This window comes from Episyrphus balteatus, chromosome 1 (genome assembly GCF_945859705.1).
Source record: "Episyrphus balteatus chromosome 1, idEpiBalt1.1, whole genome shotgun sequence".
NCBI lineage: Eukaryota > Metazoa > Arthropoda > Insecta > Diptera > Syrphidae > Episyrphus > Episyrphus balteatus.
This window is the reverse complement of record NC_079134.1, coordinates 134,737,971-134,758,181: the sequence shown is the minus strand read 5'-3', so window position 1 is coordinate 134,758,181 and position 20,211 is coordinate 134,737,971. Positions and strand designations below refer to the sequence as shown.

The window sequence follows — 20,211 nt, the reverse complement described above, 5'->3', positions numbered from 1 at the left end:
ATCCTCATCCTAACAGTAAATTTTAACTCTTCAATGCTTCCCCAATGCAATATTTATATTGCATTGGGGAAGATAAATATTATCTGGGATAATTCATAAAATTATTATTGTTTAACTAAACGATCTTAAATCATGTAAATAATAATAGTACGCATACGCCCGAGTGTACCTGTTAAAAAATTCAGTCATGAAATAGAATTTTTCGTGGAAGAACATTTTTTTTTTATAAAATATGTTTGGATATATGCGTATCTCCCCATTATAAAACACAATTTGTTGGGACGATGGGAGGACTCGTAACCTCAAAAAAGTGGATAGTTCGATTTTCATTGTACATTGAATTTCATTCAACGGCTTCGCTTAAAACAAAAATAATTTTCACTAGGTACTTTTAATTTGTTATTTAATTGTTTTCTTGACTAACGTCAAATATTTTTAGCGTAATTGTAGTTAGTAAGGACAAGGACAGCCGAAAACCTTTTTTAAGTTTGAAGTAGAAAAACATATACATTTTCTTCTGGCATATTTCATCCAATGTGAAAAGGTCCAATAGCATACGGGAGGGGAAATTATATTAAAAAACGACTAAAAATTAAAAAAAAATTATTCAATACTTTTTTTTTTAAATTTTAAGTCGTTTTTTAAACAAGGTGACCCAAAATTAATAGTTCTTTATGCTGATAAGCCAATTTAAGGGCTCATAGAATTGGGAACAAATAATAAAATTAATCAAAACATTTTTTATTTCCTTCGTCATTTCACTAATATTAGTTAACAATTCGAAGTTTTAATAAAATTCAATTTGTTACTATTATTTGAGAGCAAAACTTTGTATGTGTTTTCTCTATTGTAATAGTTTTCTAAGCTATTGTAATGGTCATTTTCACTATTTTCTGTTCAAAAATAGTCATTTTTTGAGTTGACTCGGGGTTAACTTTAACTCCACACTAAAAATTGGTTCCAATCTATTAAATATTATTAAAGTTTGGTTTTGTGTACGTTCGCTAACCGGCCACACCATCTGACTTATTTTCTTATTTTTTTTTTAATTCAAAGAGCCATAAGAGGAGATGGTTTAAGGCAAAACAAAATTTAATATTTTATAGGGTAAATAGGGGTAACACGACATTGAAAAAAGAGGCTATTTTCTAAACGGTAAGTCGTAAAGAGTTGAATTTTTCTTTAAATGATATTGAAAAAATTTAAAGAAAATTCAAAACCAAGTTATGAAGGTTTTTTTTGCAGTTATAGACCTTCGACAAAAGACTAATTACAGGCACGCAAAATTTTGCACAGAAATTTGAGTAACACCATTAGAAAGATATTAAAAAAAAAATTAGGGGTCTAATACGGATTTTTTTCATAGGCCCTGTATTTTAAAATACTAATTTTTGAAAAACAACTAATTTTGAGGGACATTTTTGAGTAGTCTTTTATTTTTCTGGAGTTTTTAAAAGTCTGCAAAAAATCTCAAACTTATAGGAAATATACATAGATTTTAATCATGCGCATGAATGAGTATTTGGCATAGGTGAATATTTTTAAACTCATTTTATGAACTTTTCAAGTTTTGATCCTCCTTATCATTTGAAAATTAACTAATTACAGAGTCGAAAATTAGAAATAAATACAAAAAATGGCGGAACGAAGTCCGCCGGGTCAGCTAGTATACCTATAAAATAAGTATGACATATACAACCTTAAAACTAAACTAAGCATTTTTACTGCATATAAGTACTATGCATTGCATATGCGTACATACATATTTTTTGTTTGCTTTCTCTATAACGGTTATTGGAATTAATTTTTTTTTTGCCAAAAATTACGTTCATCAATATATTTTTGGGAAAATTTACGTTAAACAAAAGGCACCCATGATTTTTATAGGTGTTGAATAGAATTGCCAATTCGTATCAGTTAACAATTTCAAATAGTCGAACCTCAAAACCACGAATTTTTGAAGAAAGCAAAAGCGGCGAAAAAGAAAACACTCAAACATTTTTGGGGAACAATTTATTAATTAAATATTTAATACTTTGGTGGTTGATTTATTGAAAATTTAAAATTTTTGGCAACTAGAAAAAATAACAAGATCAATATGCGAGAGATAAGAGTTTACCTACAGAAATTTTACCAAAAGGCAATTGACCGTTATTATTATAAAAGCAAAAGTTTGTCACAAGGGCACAAATATGATAAGAAACAATACGAAAGAAACGCTAGATTAAATACTTTATATTTGAAATAAGTATCTTTTTTGGTAACTTTAAAATTGAACTACTGCACTTAAAAAATATAATTAGAATTTTAGCTTTACGTTCGGTCTAATGACCGTATTTGTCGCTCTAGATAATCCTTTAAATGCTCTATAACATTTGAACCCCGTGTTGTTAGCTTTCTGAAGGTATAAGATTAAGCCATTTTTGAAAATAACTTGCTGAATAATAAATTAACACATAAGAAATCACTTATATTTACATACTTTCTCTTGAATGAATGCGTAGTTATTTAGTTTTTTAAGACACAATAACAACAGAACAAAGAAAACAAAGCTTCAATTTCATTATTAAGTTAGCGATAAAGTTAATCTTATTAGTATTTGGGGTTTTACGTAAAGGGTCACTGTGGTGTATGCGTAACTTTTTTTTTTTTAGAAAAAAGCTCAAAACAAAAAAACATTGAACAGTCTCTGGCTTCAATGGTTTTTTTTATCAGTTTTTCTGATTAAAATATATTATACAAAAAGTGACATTAATTAATTGATTCGAAGTGTTACTATAAGTTGATTATTTTATTGCAAGGTTTAGTCTTTGGCCTATAAATCTGACATGGAATGGAGCTTCTTGGCGCCTACTTTGAATTTCTGAGGAAAACCGCAAATATGTGCAAATGAAACCTGTAGAAATTTGTATTTTATTTTTTTTTTTAATTTGTTTTTGTTTTGTTTTTATTTTGAATACTACCCGGATTCTTGCAGTTCCAAGTTTTAACGTTGTCGTTGTCCAAACTAGTTAATTAATTAAACAAATTTTATTTAACACACAAACAAAATAAAAAAAAAGAAGATATTTATCCAAACGTATGAGTAAAAGAAGCAGGTTGATTGGACCAGACAACGACGTAATGTATGAAACTCGTGCTGTTAATCGATCCCGATGTAGTTTTTTTTTTAGCGGTTTCTACTCATAATTTTAATTTTTATATCTTTTCGTTTTTTTCTGTTTTTTGTTTTGTTGTTTTTTTGAAATTTTAAATTACCTACCTACCTACCCATATGTCTTTTTTATACTATAGTATGCCATCACCGTATATTTGTGATTAAACTAGTTGATTTGGTGGAGTCGTTTTAATTTGTCTTTTTTATTGCTAGCTAAATGAAATCGGACAGCGATCGTAAACAGTCGATAAAATATTAATTTACAAGTTTGGGAATAATTTGAGGTATTAGAATTGCTTTAAGTGAGACATCATAAAATTTTATTTTCATCTTAAAAAAAAAACACAAAACAAAGCATTTATTGGAATCAATAAAAATTAAAACATTTAAGTTTTGAAAATGATCTTAGACAAAAAATAAAAAGAAATTTCCAGGATATAAGAATGAGGAAATGGTTTTTATGTTAAAATATATTATAGAAAATATGAAAGTCGTTAATGCCCAAATAACTTTTGGAACTATTTTCGAATAATCTGATACACCTAGTACAAGAAATAAAAATTGGGTTTGGTCATGACGTCTGTCGTGCTTCGCGTCGCGTCGGCGTCCATCTATATTTTATGCTGTAATTTAATCGGCTTGTCAAATTTACTAGAAATTTGACACACATAATATAATTTTTTGACAATTTCCGAGGTTGTTTTTTTTTTGTTTTTAATATGGTATACCTTCCATATAACAGTTTTGAGTATAGTAAAATAGACCAGTGCCAATCCGGTTTTCAGAAGGCAAAAGTTGAACAAATTATTAGCAGCATAAGGGTGGTGGGAAAATTTAGGATAAATGGTATATGAAAGGGGAAAAATAAATTGCCCACAAAAATATTGGGGGAAAGGGGGTGGGTGTCAAAAATCATGTTTTTTACGATTTCTGTCAAAATTAGACGTCCTATCGAAAAAAGTCAAATACAAAAGTTGTAGGTAGTATAAATGTCTACAACTTTTACTCAAACAATTTTTTTCTATAACCTCAAAAATATTGAAAAAAATGAAAAAATACGATTTTATGATTTTTTATTTTTATCTTTTACAAAAATAGTTGAATTTTAACAAAACTTGGTTAAAAATTACTTAGTTATGTTTTCTATATATTAAAAATGTTTTTGATTTTTGAAGAATTTAATTTGAAAAAAATAGCTTATTTTTCAATCAAAAAAGTTACCGTAAAATTTTTGACTTTTGTAAAGTTTGAAGTGCAATTATTTAGCTTAAAACCGTTTTTTTAAAGATTGTGTGGAAAAACTATACTTTTGTTTTAGAAAATATTGAGAAAAATTGAAAAAAAAAAACGATTTTTAAGATTGATTTTTCCTTAAATGACAGTAATATTGGCGAGAAATAATTTTCCATAGAAACCAAATTATACTTTTCTAATGGTCATTGACCTTTTTAATTTGAATCGAGTACTAGAATAGCTCTAACGTGCAAAGTTTTTGAGATATTGAACGTCCCAAACACTATTTTTCTGATTTTTTGCATGATAATACATATGTCAAAAACGTGATGTGATAGAATTTTTCTGACTTCAGATACGAGCTCAGCTCACAAAAAACCATTAGAAAAATATACTTTGATTTCTATAAAAAAAAACTTTTTGACTAGTGAAATTGAACAAGGCATTCGATTTTTACCGACTTCCAAAAAGGAGGAGGTATTCAATTCGTCTATTTTTTTTTTTTTTTTTTTTTTTTTTTTTTATGTTTGTTACCGCATAACTTTGGACTGAGTCGAGTGAACCAATTTTGATAATTCTTTTTGTATTGGAAAGCTATTGAAAGCAGCAGTGTAGTCCCATTTCAATTTCGTTCACTTTAAGCCATAGGAACTATTTTAAAAACCATAAAACCCAGTTTGATCCATGGAAGTCGGTTTTGTTTTTTTTGCTAAAAATGATTATTTTATTTATTGAGTTCTACTTGAAAAATGAAATAAAAAATAAAAAAAAATCAAGTCTTTTATAACATAAAATAATATATTTTTCAAGACATCCGTCAAAGTCAACGGATTCGTTTGGTCACAAAATTCCTTATATTATTAAAATTGAGATTTCGTGAAATCAGCCTTTATTTCGTGTCATATTTATTTTCCATTTCTTCCCCTTTATAGGAGATATGTACAACCAATGCTTATTGAACTGCTCATCCTGATTCCATGAATTCTGTAATAGAAGATCCATGATTCATCTGAAGAAAATCCAAGGGGAACTTTCAATTGTTTTCAATTCTTAAAAATTGAGACCTATTATTTGATATAAGTCTTAAACTGCAACATGCACATTGTTACGATGACAAACTACAATTTGACAAAATTCTAAGTCATTCTCCCAGGTCAAAATTATATCTAATGACAATAACAAAAAATATAATGAAAATTCAGTTTAAGCGCCTCTGTGCTCATTCAAATGAACAATGTAATTAATTTCTTAATTGAAAACAACATCATTAATCAACAAACACACGATATGGCGGCATCTCCTGCATTGTAATTGAGCTTAAACAGTGTGGGGTTGATGCGGTGGTGGACCCGCCTGTGACGCTATCAGCGCTTTAAAATCTCTCGCAAAACCCCGACGACGACGATTACAACTACAACTACGACGACGCTAAACTAAACGCCAACCACGATACAACGACGGATGACTTAATTCACCGAACGGAATTCAAATCGGATCCGAGAGCGGTCAACCAGCAGCAGCAGCAGCGGTAGCTCCTTCTCAAGCAAAAGTTTAAGTATTTATGATGCGCAAACTATGTCTGATTGATTAATCTGGGGAAGTGGCGCCGTCGTCGGTGAACACATTTTTATCCTATTCCGAACTGAAACCGATTTGTATCTTATACAGAGTAGTTATATTATATAGTATAAATCGGCGCTTTATTAGAGGTGCGTGATGCTTGGAATTCTATTTTGATATTCACTGACGGAAGTACACAGCATAATAGTGTGGCACAAGTGTGCCGAGGTCTCTTGTCGTCATGTAGTCGCTTCGATCTTAATCGAGAGATGAGTTGTTGATGTTTTTTTTAGACTTAACATATTATTATATATTAGACTGATTCAAAAAAAATTTTTTTTTCTTTTGTTCAAAGCATTGTTGAAAATATTGTTGGAAATGACGACAAAAAAATACTGTAAAAGTTTCAGCCCTTAATGTTAACATTTAGTACCGCCGCATCGCAATTTTCTATTTCCCATACGATTTGTATGGGAAAGATTGTGTATTTGTGTTTAGAATTTTGTATCTTTTTAATGGTTCATCCAAAAGGCTTGACAAAATCATTTTCTTTTATAAAATTGTCCGCTCTACAAAAAAGCTCCTATTAATTTTTTTGATTTACCCCCGCGTTTCGAAGTTATTCAACTTTAAAATATAAAAAGTAATTTTTTCTCATTTTTTTCCGATTTTTTGACCAAATTGTTATGTTTTTTCAAAAAATTTGGCAAAATTTTCGAATATTTGTATTCTATGTTGTGTTTTGGTTTCACAGATCCTTTTATATGACTCTCAAACCCCTAAAACTATCATATTAGATTTCTTCAATAAATTCGAATTATTCATTTTTTCAACTAAAAATTATTTTAATTAATTTTTCGCGTCCGTTTTTTTTAAATTTCATAAATGCAATCTTGTAGAGCGTTCAATTTTATACAAGAAAATGATTAAATTTAGCCTTTTTGATGAACCATTAAAAAGATACAAAATTCTAAATACAAATACACAATCTTTCCCATACAAATCGTATGGGAAATAGAAAATTGCGATGCGGCGGTACTAAATGTTAACATTAAGAGCTGAAACTTTTACAGTATTTTTTTGTCGTCATTTCCAACAATATTTTCAACAATGCTTTGAACAAAATAAAAAAAAATTTTTTTTGAATCAGTCTATTATATATACGGGGTGCTTTAGTTTAGATAAATTCGATTAATAAATAATAAGCTTTGAGTGTTGATAGACATGAGAATTTTAATATTCATTTGTGATTACAGATAGTTGCATTTATAACATAACCAAAGTAATGCCGGCGATGATGAGATTACATTTGCATTTATTTAATACATATACAAAAAAAAAATAAAGACCCAATGAGTTTCGTGTTCGTGATGTACTTATAAATTATTATTATTGAGTATTTTTTTTTTGTGCAATTTGAATTATATGAAAGTTTGATGCCCTAATATAGACAGAAAAATAAATTAGATGTTAAATATACAGTGTGTGTCACTATAGCTCTAGGATTTGTTTCTGTTCAACTGACCACTGTTAAGAGCTTTCAAACTACCAACAAGCCAAAGAAATAATAATATAATATATAAATAAATATAAATATAAAAATAAATAATAAAGGAAATGATAAGCAGGAAGAAATTGTCTTTTAAGGATGTGTGAAAATGACATCAAAAGTCACCGCTAGAAATGGAATTCAGAAACTGCAAGAAAGAAGTGAAGAAATATGAGTGCGCCCAAATTCAATATGGTAAACTTGTACCAGGAGCTAAAAGAAATATCTACCTTAACTGGCCATGGTATAAAAAGACAAGGTATGATCATTAGAGCCGCCATCTTACAAAATGGGGTAATAAGGTTTTGACGTTTGGCATTTGGCAAAGTCAAAAGCAACAACAATTTCCAAGACAAATTTGTTTACAACAACAATTTCAATGGGCTGGGCTGTCAAAACCTTAAGTAGCCATAAGTTTTGACAGTTCTCGATACTGAGTTTTTTCTAATGATCATACCTTCTCTTTTTATACCATGTTAACTGGCGACTTTAGTCGCTATTAGCGACCTTTTTGAAGCCTTAGCGACCAAGCGACGACTTTTTATTTAAAGCGACCTTTTCACTAATTTCATAATAGCTACTTTTTTTTTTCTTTCTAAAAATTGTATTTCTTTTTTAATTCTGAACATTTAGAGCTTCAAATTTGTGTTTCTTTTTTCGTTCTGAACGTATTCTGAGCTAGTTCAGAGCACCATCGATGGACTCAGAATAAAATAACTGAGCAGACCGAGTTGAAGGCTGAACACAAGCATTTAGCAAGTGAAATTGAAAAAAATTTCAAACAAATAAAATAATGGCGCAAGAGTGCAGTAGTCGTTCTAGTTTTTTATTTTTATTTAACCCTTTTGGACCCAGCGTTACTCTCATGTAACATATTTTTAAAAATTCGTAAAAAATATTCCATTAAATATTTTTTTAGGTTTCTATGGCTTAATTGAAAGATAATAATGCCTATTTATTTATTTAATATATTAAATGCTTACATTAGAAATAAACTTAAATACTAACAATGGAATTATTAAACTACTGGATTATTACAAAAATTTAGTCAAATATCATACCTTTAATTTTTGTTAATCGAAAAAGGGACTGATATTCACATTTTTTTCTTTTTTTTGCAAACATTTTTTTTATATGGTCATAGTTTTGAAAAAAAGATATAGAAAATGTTAATGCAATGAAAAAAAAATGTTAATTTTCAATGAAAAAATTTAGTGAGCACAGCATTTTGAAGGCAATTTAATCTTCTTTTTTTCTTTGGAGCAATGTGTCTATCTCAACCCAAAAAAAATGTATAACTAAAAAAACAAAAAAACTCAAAAAATCGATTTTTTTGATATTTTTTTTATGATTGTTTCGACTATTGTGGTATGGAAATTTTTTTTTTTTCAATTTTTAAAAAACATTATTCCAATAGGAAATTTAATTCTCTATAAAAAGTTTTATATGCAATATATCAAAATTTTGCTTGGTTTACGAGGTATATTGAAAAAACCAAAAAGGGGGCTTTTGCACCCCTATCTTCAGTTTCCACCCTCTCATTTAATAGCACTCCGCGATTTTATCTTCTTTTATAACCCATTCAACGATTCCTGCAATAAAAACCCGTGAACGTCTTAGTTCCTTTCTAAACTACATAATCAATAGCCTATTAAGATCCTAAAATGAAGACTGTTTTTTTTTTAGTTTCTAATTTCGTTATTGTTAATGAAAACTTTGTTTCAAGACAACTTATGTTTATTTTTCTATGTAAAAACATATGAAAATGATTTAGCGACTTTTTTTTTTAAATAGCGACTTTTTCGACAAAAAAACGACTTTTTTTCAATTTTTCAGGTTAGCGACCTTTTTTTTCTGAAAGCGACTTTTTTAGCGACCTTTCAAAAATTTTCAACGGTAACGCTGACTGGTATTGGTATCAAGGGGCACGGTAGTGCCCAGCCAAGTTCTCTAGCAACTTTGGCACTACACCCTTATTTACAGGAAACAACTCAGGCCATTTTCGACCCCCCTCTAACTTCCACACCAAAGATGCTAGAAATTTCAAACTCACTACATTTGTTGAGCTCGTAAAAACCAAACTCCTCACAAAATTTCAGCCTCCTACGATGAGTAGTTTCTGAGATATAGGGCTTCAAAAATCGCAAAAACCGTAACTGACTCACTGACTCACTGACTCACTGACAGATCATCAAAATTATGGAGAACTTCCCGATATCGTAGAAACTTGAAATTTTACACGGTGATAGGACTTGTGGTGTATACAAAGGAAAAAATCGAAAATTTGAGATTTTCAATTCAGGGGGCGTGGCATCCGCCCATTTCCGCTGAATTTTCATCATATATTATAGAGCACTTCTGATTATCGTAGAATCTTGAAATTTGGTAGAATAGTAGAACTGGTAGTTAATACAAAGGAAAAAATTTAAAACTTGAGAATTTCAGCCAGGGGGCGTGGCAACCGCCCATTTCCGCTGAGTTTTCATAAATTATTATAGAGCACTTCTGATTGTCGTAGAATCTTGAAATTTGGTAGAATGGTAGAGCTGGTAGTTTATACAAAGGAAAAAATTTTAAATTTGAGAATTTCAGCCAGGGGGCGTGGCAACCGGCATTCCCGCTGAATTTTCATCAAATATTATAGAGCACTTCTGATTGTCGTAGAATCTTGAAATTTGGTAGAATGGTGGAGCTGGTAGTTTACACAAAGGAAAAAATTTAAAGTTTGAGAATTTCAGGCAGGGGGCGTGGCAACCACCCATTTTCACTGAATTTTCATCAAATATAGAGATTTTATATTCTACAGCCATACCTTGCAAAAAGTAGTGAAATCACAACAAAAACATTACTGTTAAAAAAAGAGCCAAGTTCTCTTATATTGAAATTATGCTGGCACAAAAAGTACTGAGATGTAAAAGTGTACCAAGTTCTAAAGTTTGGGTTCAAATTCGTATCAATAAAATTTTGATTGTTTACTTGGCAATTTTTGAAATAACTTTAAAAATCGATAATTAAGAAAAATTGTCAAGAGAACAATCAAAATTTTATTGATACGAATTTGAACCCAAACTTTAGAACTTGGTACACTTTTACATCTCAGTACTTTTTGTGCCAGCATAATTTCAATATAAGAGAACTTGGCTCTTTTTTTAACAGTAATGTTTTTGTTGTGATACTATTTACGGCCTACGACAAAAACATGAATAAGGCACAACTATTTCAAAATGTTCGCCCAAAGAAAGGAGAAGATTCGTTTGCTAGTGTTTATTCATTGCTTGAGGATAGCTTCTACATTTGAAAGTCAATGAAATTCTTCACTATATACATTCCACTAGCTTTACATTTGAAAAGATTGGAGATTTCAGGATTAAATGACGTAATCGAACATCTTTTCAGTGGATCCTAAATTGTTTTCTTTTTTCAAAAATAATCAACACAAGTCCTTTTAGTAATCACAAAGTTCTTGTCTCAAAGTGCAATATGCATTTAGTTTGTTTGATCATTATCTGCATCATCATTGAATTTTCGGCTAGTATTCCAGACAGACAATACATAATTGAGGAGTGACTTTTTATAAAAAGGTAAGTACAATTTTTTTTTTCAACTGAGTATGCAGTACCCATTTAAGCCACTTTAAACCTAAGAAAAGTGTACTTAATCCAAAAGAAATTGATCTTCGAAGAAACATTTTCTGATTTCGGATTCGAGTTCAGCACTCCAAAAACCTTCGGATTCGAGGTCAGCTCACTCGAATCATCTATAGACGCGATCTGATAGAAAAATTCTGACTTTGGACTCAAAGCATCTAGAAAAGTATTCTATTGTTCCCGAAACAAAACCACTTTAAGCTAGGCAAAGTAGCAACAAATCGATTATTGAGATTTTGTAATCTCGAAAATGTGAGATTATAGAAAATTTTTGCCTCTGGATTCAAATTCAGCACTCCAAAAACCTTCGGAAAAGTTCATCAATCTAAATAAAACAAAAGCCTTTTTGCCCAGCGTTATCTATCACATTTTAATAATCGTATTTCGTTGAATAGAGACAATAAGGGTATTCACGTAAAGAGATAATTTTCTACTTTGCAGAAAAATAGAAAATTTCGCAAAAGGTTTAAATGAACACCCCAGCAGAAAATAATTGCGTAAACAAGGGAAACAAACAGCTGTTTGTTAAACGTCAAATTGAACTTATATAAATCATTTTTATCAAAAAACAAAACCGACTTCCATGGCTTAAACTGGGTCAAGCTAATTTTGCAAATACTATGCAACAATTAAAGCTGCGTTCCTTTGAAAATATTTATCTACATTTTAGTACTTAAAGCTGCTTTGAACTACTTTTTCAGTATAGCAAAAGTAGTTCAAAGTAGTTTTAAGTACTAAAAAGTAGATAAATATTTCCAAAGGAACGCAGCTAGAAAAAAATGTAATTTGCTCAAATAAAATAATATTCTCTTTTCAATATTAACATATTTTATTTGTGGTTATCTGAATAATAAGACATAAATCGCATTCAAAAAGATATTCCAGATACGGGTATCCCAGATAGCCTATCCGATAGGTGATCGAACACACCTAAAGTTTATCAGATTTTTTTTTCTACGGTTTCTGCTTCAAATTTGTGAGATAAAATTCTATGATTTGCAAAATATTTTTCCCATACAAATTTTGACAGCTCATTTCTACCGATAGAAAATTCTACGGTTTCTACGGTTTCTATGGGTTTTCCGCGTTTACGTGAATACCCCTAATAAATGACACAAAGACAATAAATAATAAATAAACAATAAATAAAATAAACTGTCTAAATTAAGTTTTGCAAAAAACTATAATAAACCTTATAGGCTATTATGATTGCAAAAAAGGTGCAAAAGTCTAAAATCACTCGAAAATAATATAGCCTTACAAAGACTATTTAAATAAAAAAATTTACATAAACTTATGTTTTTAATAAAAACTTAAAACATTGGGGCATATTCATAGTTCTTGTTTAACTTAAACTGGGGTTTATCCAATGTAATTTAAATGGAATAAACTTGAGTTTTTCTTAAAAGCAGCTTAAATAGTGTCTATACTCCTCTTAGTGTATACTCCTCTTTAAAAACGTCACTTCTCAATAAGGGTCATCCAAGAAAACATTATTAGTTAAAAAAGTTATAAACGGATTTTTAATTTCAGTTTAAAATAATTGAATCATTTATTTGCAAAACATGATAAGTCCATGATTTTAAATTTTCCAGGAGAAGGAAAAAACGTTCTATTTTCTTTTGATATGCGTAGAAAAATTTATACAAAATATATTCTGTAGAACTCTTGCCTAGCTACAAAATACCGTTTCGTTTTTAATTTTTGGAGCGATAGCTCAAACGATAAAAAATAAAAACGCTTTTGGACTTATCATACTTTGAAAATAAACGGATGTGAAATTAGTTTTTAAATGGATATGCAATTTTGCTTTTAGCCCCAGTCTATCAAACAATTGTATTTGAGAATAAAATACAATGTCCGGACTGCTTATTTAACTTTAAAGTAGCTTAAAACTTAAGATTTTCAGCCATCAATCTAATATACCATTTACACAAAAAGAAGCTGTTGTTTATTTTCAAAAGATGATAAGTCCGGGACTTATTCTGTTTTTGATACTAAAAAAATATTTCGCGTAGCTGTAAAATCGGATATAGATGGAGTAGATACTTCATATTTTAAAGACAGACGTGGTTATCCCTGGAGTACAAATTTAGTAAAAAAAACGAATTTTGAAAAAAAGTGGACTTATCATGTTTTGCAAATAAATGATTCAATTATATCTTTCAACAGGAATATGTTTAATATAACAAAACCTATAATTGTCGTGTGCTCTCATATCATTCGCAGGTATAATGAAGCCAATGAAACACTCTATCCCCAATACAAATCTATTAATATCAAAGTCAGTAGTTTTCTTCAAGAATGATCAACAATAAAATCCCAATAACTCTTCTCACACAATTCCTTAACAAATTGTAACAAAACAAAAAAAGAATAAAAACAGAAATAAAATATCCTCCCCATCCATAATCAAATAAATTATTCTGTCAAGCCATCGAAAGAAGACAAAAAAAAAAAAAATTTCCAATCAAAATTGATTCAACCAAGAAAAAACATCGAAACCTCAAAAACAACCCAACCAAACACACCTGTGCACTTGATAAAGCAGAAACATTAAGAATCCCCAGCATAATGGCAAAGACCACTTAAAAAAACTAACCAAAAAAAACCACAGGAATACCCAAACGTTAAAAAAAAAATAATAAAAACTATCTCAACTGAAGCCACGATGTCTACGAAATTTCTTTAACTTTTTTCCAATACCAAAGATTCACCGAATGAATATAAAGAACAAAAAAAAAAAAAACCCCGAACAACTCTAACCGGATAAAGTGCCCTTGTTCAAAACCTTATAACACACAAAAAAATGACAACAAAATCCCAGAACAATCGAAAACGAACAAAAAACTATCTGAAGAACCACTTGAGAACAGAATGATGACCTGTGACCAAGAAAATTCCATTTAAATCCTTAATAGGTAAAGATGAACAAACACCGACAGCAATAATTAAGGTGAGAGATCTAAGCCGAGAAGGCTGACAGAATATCCCAACAAAGAAACCATGAACATGGTGATGGCGAACGATCAGAGAGGAAGTGAAGTGAAGAAGGAGAAGGAGAAGGAATCTTACTTAGACAGAAACCAGAAACCGGCAAAATCCTCAGCACTTTTATAAAAAGACTTCCAGTTGTTCGACATAAACCAAACGTGGGTAGGAGACTTGTGCGCGCGGTGGAAGACCTCTTGAGAGCCCATAAGCCCAGCCAGGCAGCCACAAGGTCTGCCACTGCCATGTCGCTGCCGAGTGTCGAGTCGAGTCTACTATATGGACTGATGCTGGTGAGAACCTGAGAATCTCTTGGGAATTCCGTTTCTTCTCACCACAAAGCACACACCTCTGCTGCCAGCAGCATCAGGATCATTTAACCATGAAAGAGTTGAGGTAGAAGTAGGTATATAACAGAGAGACGAACAATATAACTCTGTGGCTAAATGTTTTCGGACATTCGACTCCTCAGAGTCTTGAAAGTCCGATTTTTTTGATTTATCTTTCCCGGCTGGTTGTAGTCGTCGTCGCTGATCGTTCGGCAAGTTGCGACTTTGCAAGTAGGTATAGGAAAAGAAACGTGGTGTTCACAATACAAACCAACAATAGCATAGTCATTTGATATGGAATACCATATTGGATGGCGTGGTGCGATGTATAAAAGTTATAAGGCATATGTTTGCTGCACCTGAGAAACTTTAGTTATATGTGGAATGCACAGATGTTTTCTGATCGAATTTATGGATGTTTTATGGATTATTAACCAAAACGTATTGAATTCGAATTTATCTGATTTTACTGTTGGGCTATTAGTATGGCGATGGGGACTTTCGGGAGGAATAAGATGGGGGAAATATTTGCTTTTAAATGTGACGGTGAAGTGATTAATATCTTATTAGCTTTTATTTTGGCAAAAAAAAAAAAGGTATTTTACGTGTGAAAAGATTTTCGAAATTTGAGGTTTTTTTGCGTGTTATTTTGTTCGTTTTTTTTTCAGGTCTAGATAGGTTCGAAATTTTTTGCTTATGGGGTTAATTTTTGTTTTTATTGTGTAAAGTGAACTAAATAAAAATAAGGGAAAATAATAAAATGAATATTTGGTATACAGTATACTAGTTAATAAAAAAAAGTACAGGTAAAAAAATTAAATAAATAAAAAATTTATAAAAATAGCAGATTAATGTCGAAAAGAGCCTATTTTGCAAATTAAGGGAGCCTGTCGGAATATAATGATCTTTCGTTCAATAAAATCTTTTAAAAGTTTTTTTGGTACGAAAGATAAGCAAGTTCAGTCAAAAAGGTCCAAAATTATAAAAAACAGTTTTTATGACTTCGATGCAATAATGCATGTAAGGGACAGTGGGACACTTTAGGCCGGGGATTCCTTTGAACGAAGCCAACATAAGTACAAAAACGAATAGTTAGTACAAAATAGTGTTTTTTTTTTTTAGTTTCTTTAATTAAGTAGTATTTTTCGAAAATAAAATTCAACATCGTTAGAGACGTTTTTTAAAAAACAATTTTTTTGTGAATAAGTTTTTGAAAAATAAATAAATAAAGTTGGTATGCAATTTTGTATAGTAATATTATTAATCAATACTTTAAATCAAAATTTATATTTGTTTGTTTTGTTTTTAACAATGTTCTTTAGAGTGATCCCATAAAAGTACGACTGACTTAGATAGTAATTTGTAAACTGATTTTAGATATTCAATTGTTGTACCATAGGCAGAGGCGTACACACCATTGGGGCAAGTGGAGCGGTGCCCCGGGGCCCCCAACACGATAGGGCCCCGTAAGAAGACAATGCAGAGAAGGCAACTGGTTATAAAAGTATCGAATCAAAAAGATAATATATTTGACATGAATCACTTCGGAAACAAGGGAGACAAATTAAATTTTTCAGTGAATTGGTAGCCAGCCACATAATATTTCATCTAAAAAAAAATATTGCCTCAGCGGTCCCAAAAAAATAAATTGCATTTTTGGAAGAAAAATTACATATTATATTGGGGCCCCAAAAAATATTACTTGCATAATCTTAGCGACCAACAAATGATAGGTACATCAGGGTCCCAAGAAAAAAATTAGTGGACGTAAACGTACTTTTTTATTTTTTCTTATTTTCTATATCAAAGGGGCCCCAAAATTTAGTCTTGCCCCGGGGCCCCGACAACTCAACGTACGCCCCTGACGATAGGTGACTAATAAGGTGTGTGTTAACTAAAAGGAAGAGCCACTTTATGAAGTATTCTCTCAACCCATAAAATTATCTAGTCCTTGATGATCTAGGGACTAACAATTTCAAGCTAAATTACCTATTCCTACTGGGCTTTGTTATGAAGATGTGAAAAATCGACGTTGATATCGTGTCCGCGTTAAGAGTTATAAGGGTCAAAAGGTCACGAAAAGTTTTTCGCAAATATCTCGCGACCTATTGATCGGAGGTCATCAGAGGTCATCAGAGGTTATATAAAAATTGATGGTCGTGAAATTATCTACAAGATGAACCGTTTCGCGAGTAGAGCGCAGAGAAGGTGACTAGATTGCACTCACATACGAAAAAATACATATTTTTGGTTTATTTTGCTCGATTTTTGAAGTTTTTATCGAAGTAGCTCAAATTTTTTTAGTTTTATCAACTTATCTTATTACGTAAATACGGATTAACTAAAAAAAATAAAAATGTACACATTGGGATAAAAAATATTATGCTAAAGGGGGAACCACTTTTTTTGGAAATGTTGTATGTTTCCCTCTTTTTAACAATAAGCGCCTTCATTATTAAGAACACACTTTTTAAACATTGTTCAATTTTAGTTTTGAGCTTGGTATAAACCTTAAATTACCATTAAGCTTTTTCAGCAGCTAATTTTGTACTGTTATAAGGTATTCTGCAAGTTTTCTCTTGAGAAGCTCCAAACGACATTTTCTATGGAATTCATGTTTGGAAAATTGATAACAAGCTCAAAACTAAAATTGAACAATGTTTTAAAAGTGTGTTCTTAATAATGAAGGCGCTTATTGTTCAAAAAAGGGAAACATACAACATTTCCAAAAAAAACCCATATTTTTCCCATGTAGAAAAAAGGTAAAGTATAAAATAGCCTAAAACTGAAAACTTTCTAGTTCATATTTGAACTATTGTTTTTGTTTGAATGAATCTATATTTTTTAAATCGGATTCAGTTTGGCAAATATAGAGTATTTTTAAGGAGACGTATCGTCACCTAAAATCATAAAAAGCCCTATATCTTTCTTATAAGCTTCTCAAATGAGAATCATTTTTAGGAATCAATGATTTTCATCATCTGTTATATTGACTTGGACCATCCTGTATATTACATGCAATTCTTACCCTTAAGTTTATATTTCGCCACACAAAAAAGTTGCCTTGCCTTGTATTATAAGCGATGATCTTTAATCAAGAAGTCATCAGACAAAGGCCAAATTTTATGATTTGGCCTAATGCCACACACCGGCTTAAATGTACATAATTTTATCAATATCTCAAGCCTCACCATGCTTAAATTGTATGAATATTTTTAAATAAAATATAATTTTCTTTAAAGGTTATATTAATCGTAAAGTCACATAGAATTAGTCAAACCCCATTTAATTACCCACCAATAAAAGATTTTATATTGCATCTTTTTAATTTTTATGGGCTATATTTTCTTTAATGTGAAAACACTAAAATCCCTGTTTATATTGCATTGAAGTCTTAATTATTTGATATAATTCAAATTCGATGTTTGCTGAAATGGCGCTTGCACGATTTCTACATTTTTCACTATATTAAAAATACCTTGCAAGTATGTTAATTCTATGTAGATGAGTAAATACACTAGAGATATTTCTAAAGAAAAAAAACATTTAAATATTTCGTTATCAATATTCAGTTTCCAAGTTGAGCTGTGCCGTGCCTTGTCTTATACAGGTCAATCGTCTTTTTTTTTTATATGCATGTATATTTGAATTTTTCTGTATAGGTGGTATACAGAATTACCATGAAATAATTTGGAAATTTATTTCTTTTTATTTAAATTCTCAGCTTGGCGCCACAAAATTTTAATCTTAAGGTCCACAGTATAAATATTTTATTTATATTTTTTAAACATAATTTTTCTACTTTTGACATATAAATGCTTTCTTGATGGTAACTTTAAGGGGTAAGTAATGTATTCGTAAAAAAGTTAGAAAAACTAACTTTAAAATTTTTGAAAAACGTTTCAAAAAGCCTTATAGAAATGTTATATGAGTAATGTTATTTGGGAGCATATGCGCAGTTACATACGACCTTCTCGTAGGTATTACATTTTGTTTTTATTTATTGTCAATAAACCTTGATAAATTAGGAAAAACACCCAATATACATAAAACGACACATTTTAAAAAAATGTTTACGATAAAAAATTTTACAAACTTACCGTGGGTTCTTGTCTATCCTTGGCAGGTGTCGCTTGAAGTCCCGATATGATCAATAGCAGCAGAAAGAAACAACTTCTTAAAATCATATTTAAAGATTTTATGTTTGTTACTTTAATTTTATTTTTATATCCCCAACTTATCACTTAAGGAACTTTAAATTATTCAAAATATTTAACCGTTTGAATATTTAAAATAAATTTAAATAATCACACACTTTATTTTAAATATATTTTATATTTTATACTTTAAGCATTAGATAGCAATATTGAGCAGCGAAGATGCCCAAAAACCAAACAAACAAAAAAAAATACAGAAGAGTCACAAATTGAAATCAAATAACTAGACGGATGACCTTTTATTTTATTTTTATTCACGCTATCGGTTTTGTATTAAAACATGATTATGGTTGTTGTTTTGCTTTTTTTTATGGTTTTGACGGGAGTATAATTAATCTTTCGTCAGGAATTTTATCTGCTTTAGCTTTGGTGAAAGGTGTGTGGTATGTCAATGCGGATCTAAAAAAAAAAGAAAATAACAAAATTAAATTTATACAAAAATGTATATAAATATTATGACAGATATGAAAGACGTTAAATATAAAATTAATAAAAACAAAATATGGAGGAATTCGATAGGATGGATCAGAGAGCTCGTTATTGATAAATCGGGGTTTTTTTTTCTTTTCAAATGACAGATCCGGATTGATGTTCTCAATATTTTTTTGTTTTGTTGTTTAATAGCATTTGAATGCATTTTTGAAAAACAGTCTTTTGCAGTCGTGGAAGAATATTTTCAATCTCTTGTATTTGTTGCTTTAATATAGACAAACGGCTCCATCCGGTAACCGTGCGTCGTAGCGGGAAATTGTATGATTTCATAGGAATAATTTTTTTTTACTTCCTCTATAGGGCAAGTATTGGTTTCGTGTAGAAAAAAAAAAATCGAGGTTTTAATCAAAATCAACATTACGATTATAGAGAAGATAAAAAAGTGGTTTTCGTCATGCCGTCCGTTGGTCTGTGCGTCCATCTGTACATCGAGTTAGGGCTTAAACGGATGGATGGATTTGCTTGAAACTTGGTACAGATGGTTTTTGTTTAATTTCCAAGGTCAATTTTTTAAATTTTTTTAATATCTCCATTTTAACGGATATCTCCCACATAACGTTTTCGAGGTATTGCAATTTTCTCAAAAACGACTCTAACGATTTCCATTAAATTTGGTGTACGTAATAGTCTTATTGATTCTAACACAACTGCGTTTTTAGTTTTTCTCAAAAAATTCGGAGAACGGAAATATGGCGTTGCCGTTTTTTTCAAAAATTGGCATATTTTTAAGTTAATATATTTCATCAAAGCATAAGTAAATTTTATTCAAAATTTACAGAAATCATTTTGAAGTGTAAAATTAAAAAAAAAGTAAAAAAAAAATTTTTTAACTTTCGATTTTTTTTTTTTTTAATTTCCAATAGACATTTAAGATAAAAAAAAAAAAAAACTTTGAACTACAAGAGCACGTACGTGCGAACCAGTCGTGCATTTTATTTTAGGTGTGCTTCCGAATTGTATGATAAAATAATATAATTAAAAGAAGTGGTCCTAGGTTGCTTCCTTGCAGCAAATCTTATAAAAATAGAGTGAAAAA

General features: G+C 30.3%; 1 protein-coding gene across 3 annotated transcripts in view; it reads right to left on the bottom strand.

Annotated features, from left to right (window-relative positions):
* The window catches only part of LOC129921456 (SPARC-related modular calcium-binding protein 2), an 82,477-nt gene that overhangs the window by 32,315 nt on the left and 29,951 nt on the right, over window positions 1–20,211 (bottom strand). For all 3 annotated transcript variants that reach the window (XM_056003288.1, XM_056003290.1, XM_056003289.1), the window contains exon 2: window positions 18,567–19,082. In XM_056003288.1, the coding sequence (XP_055859263.1) occupies window positions 18,567–18,653 (87 nt within the window). In that variant the 5' untranslated portion in view covers window positions 18,654–19,082. The remainder of the gene's footprint in view (window positions 1–18,566; window positions 19,083–20,211) is intronic.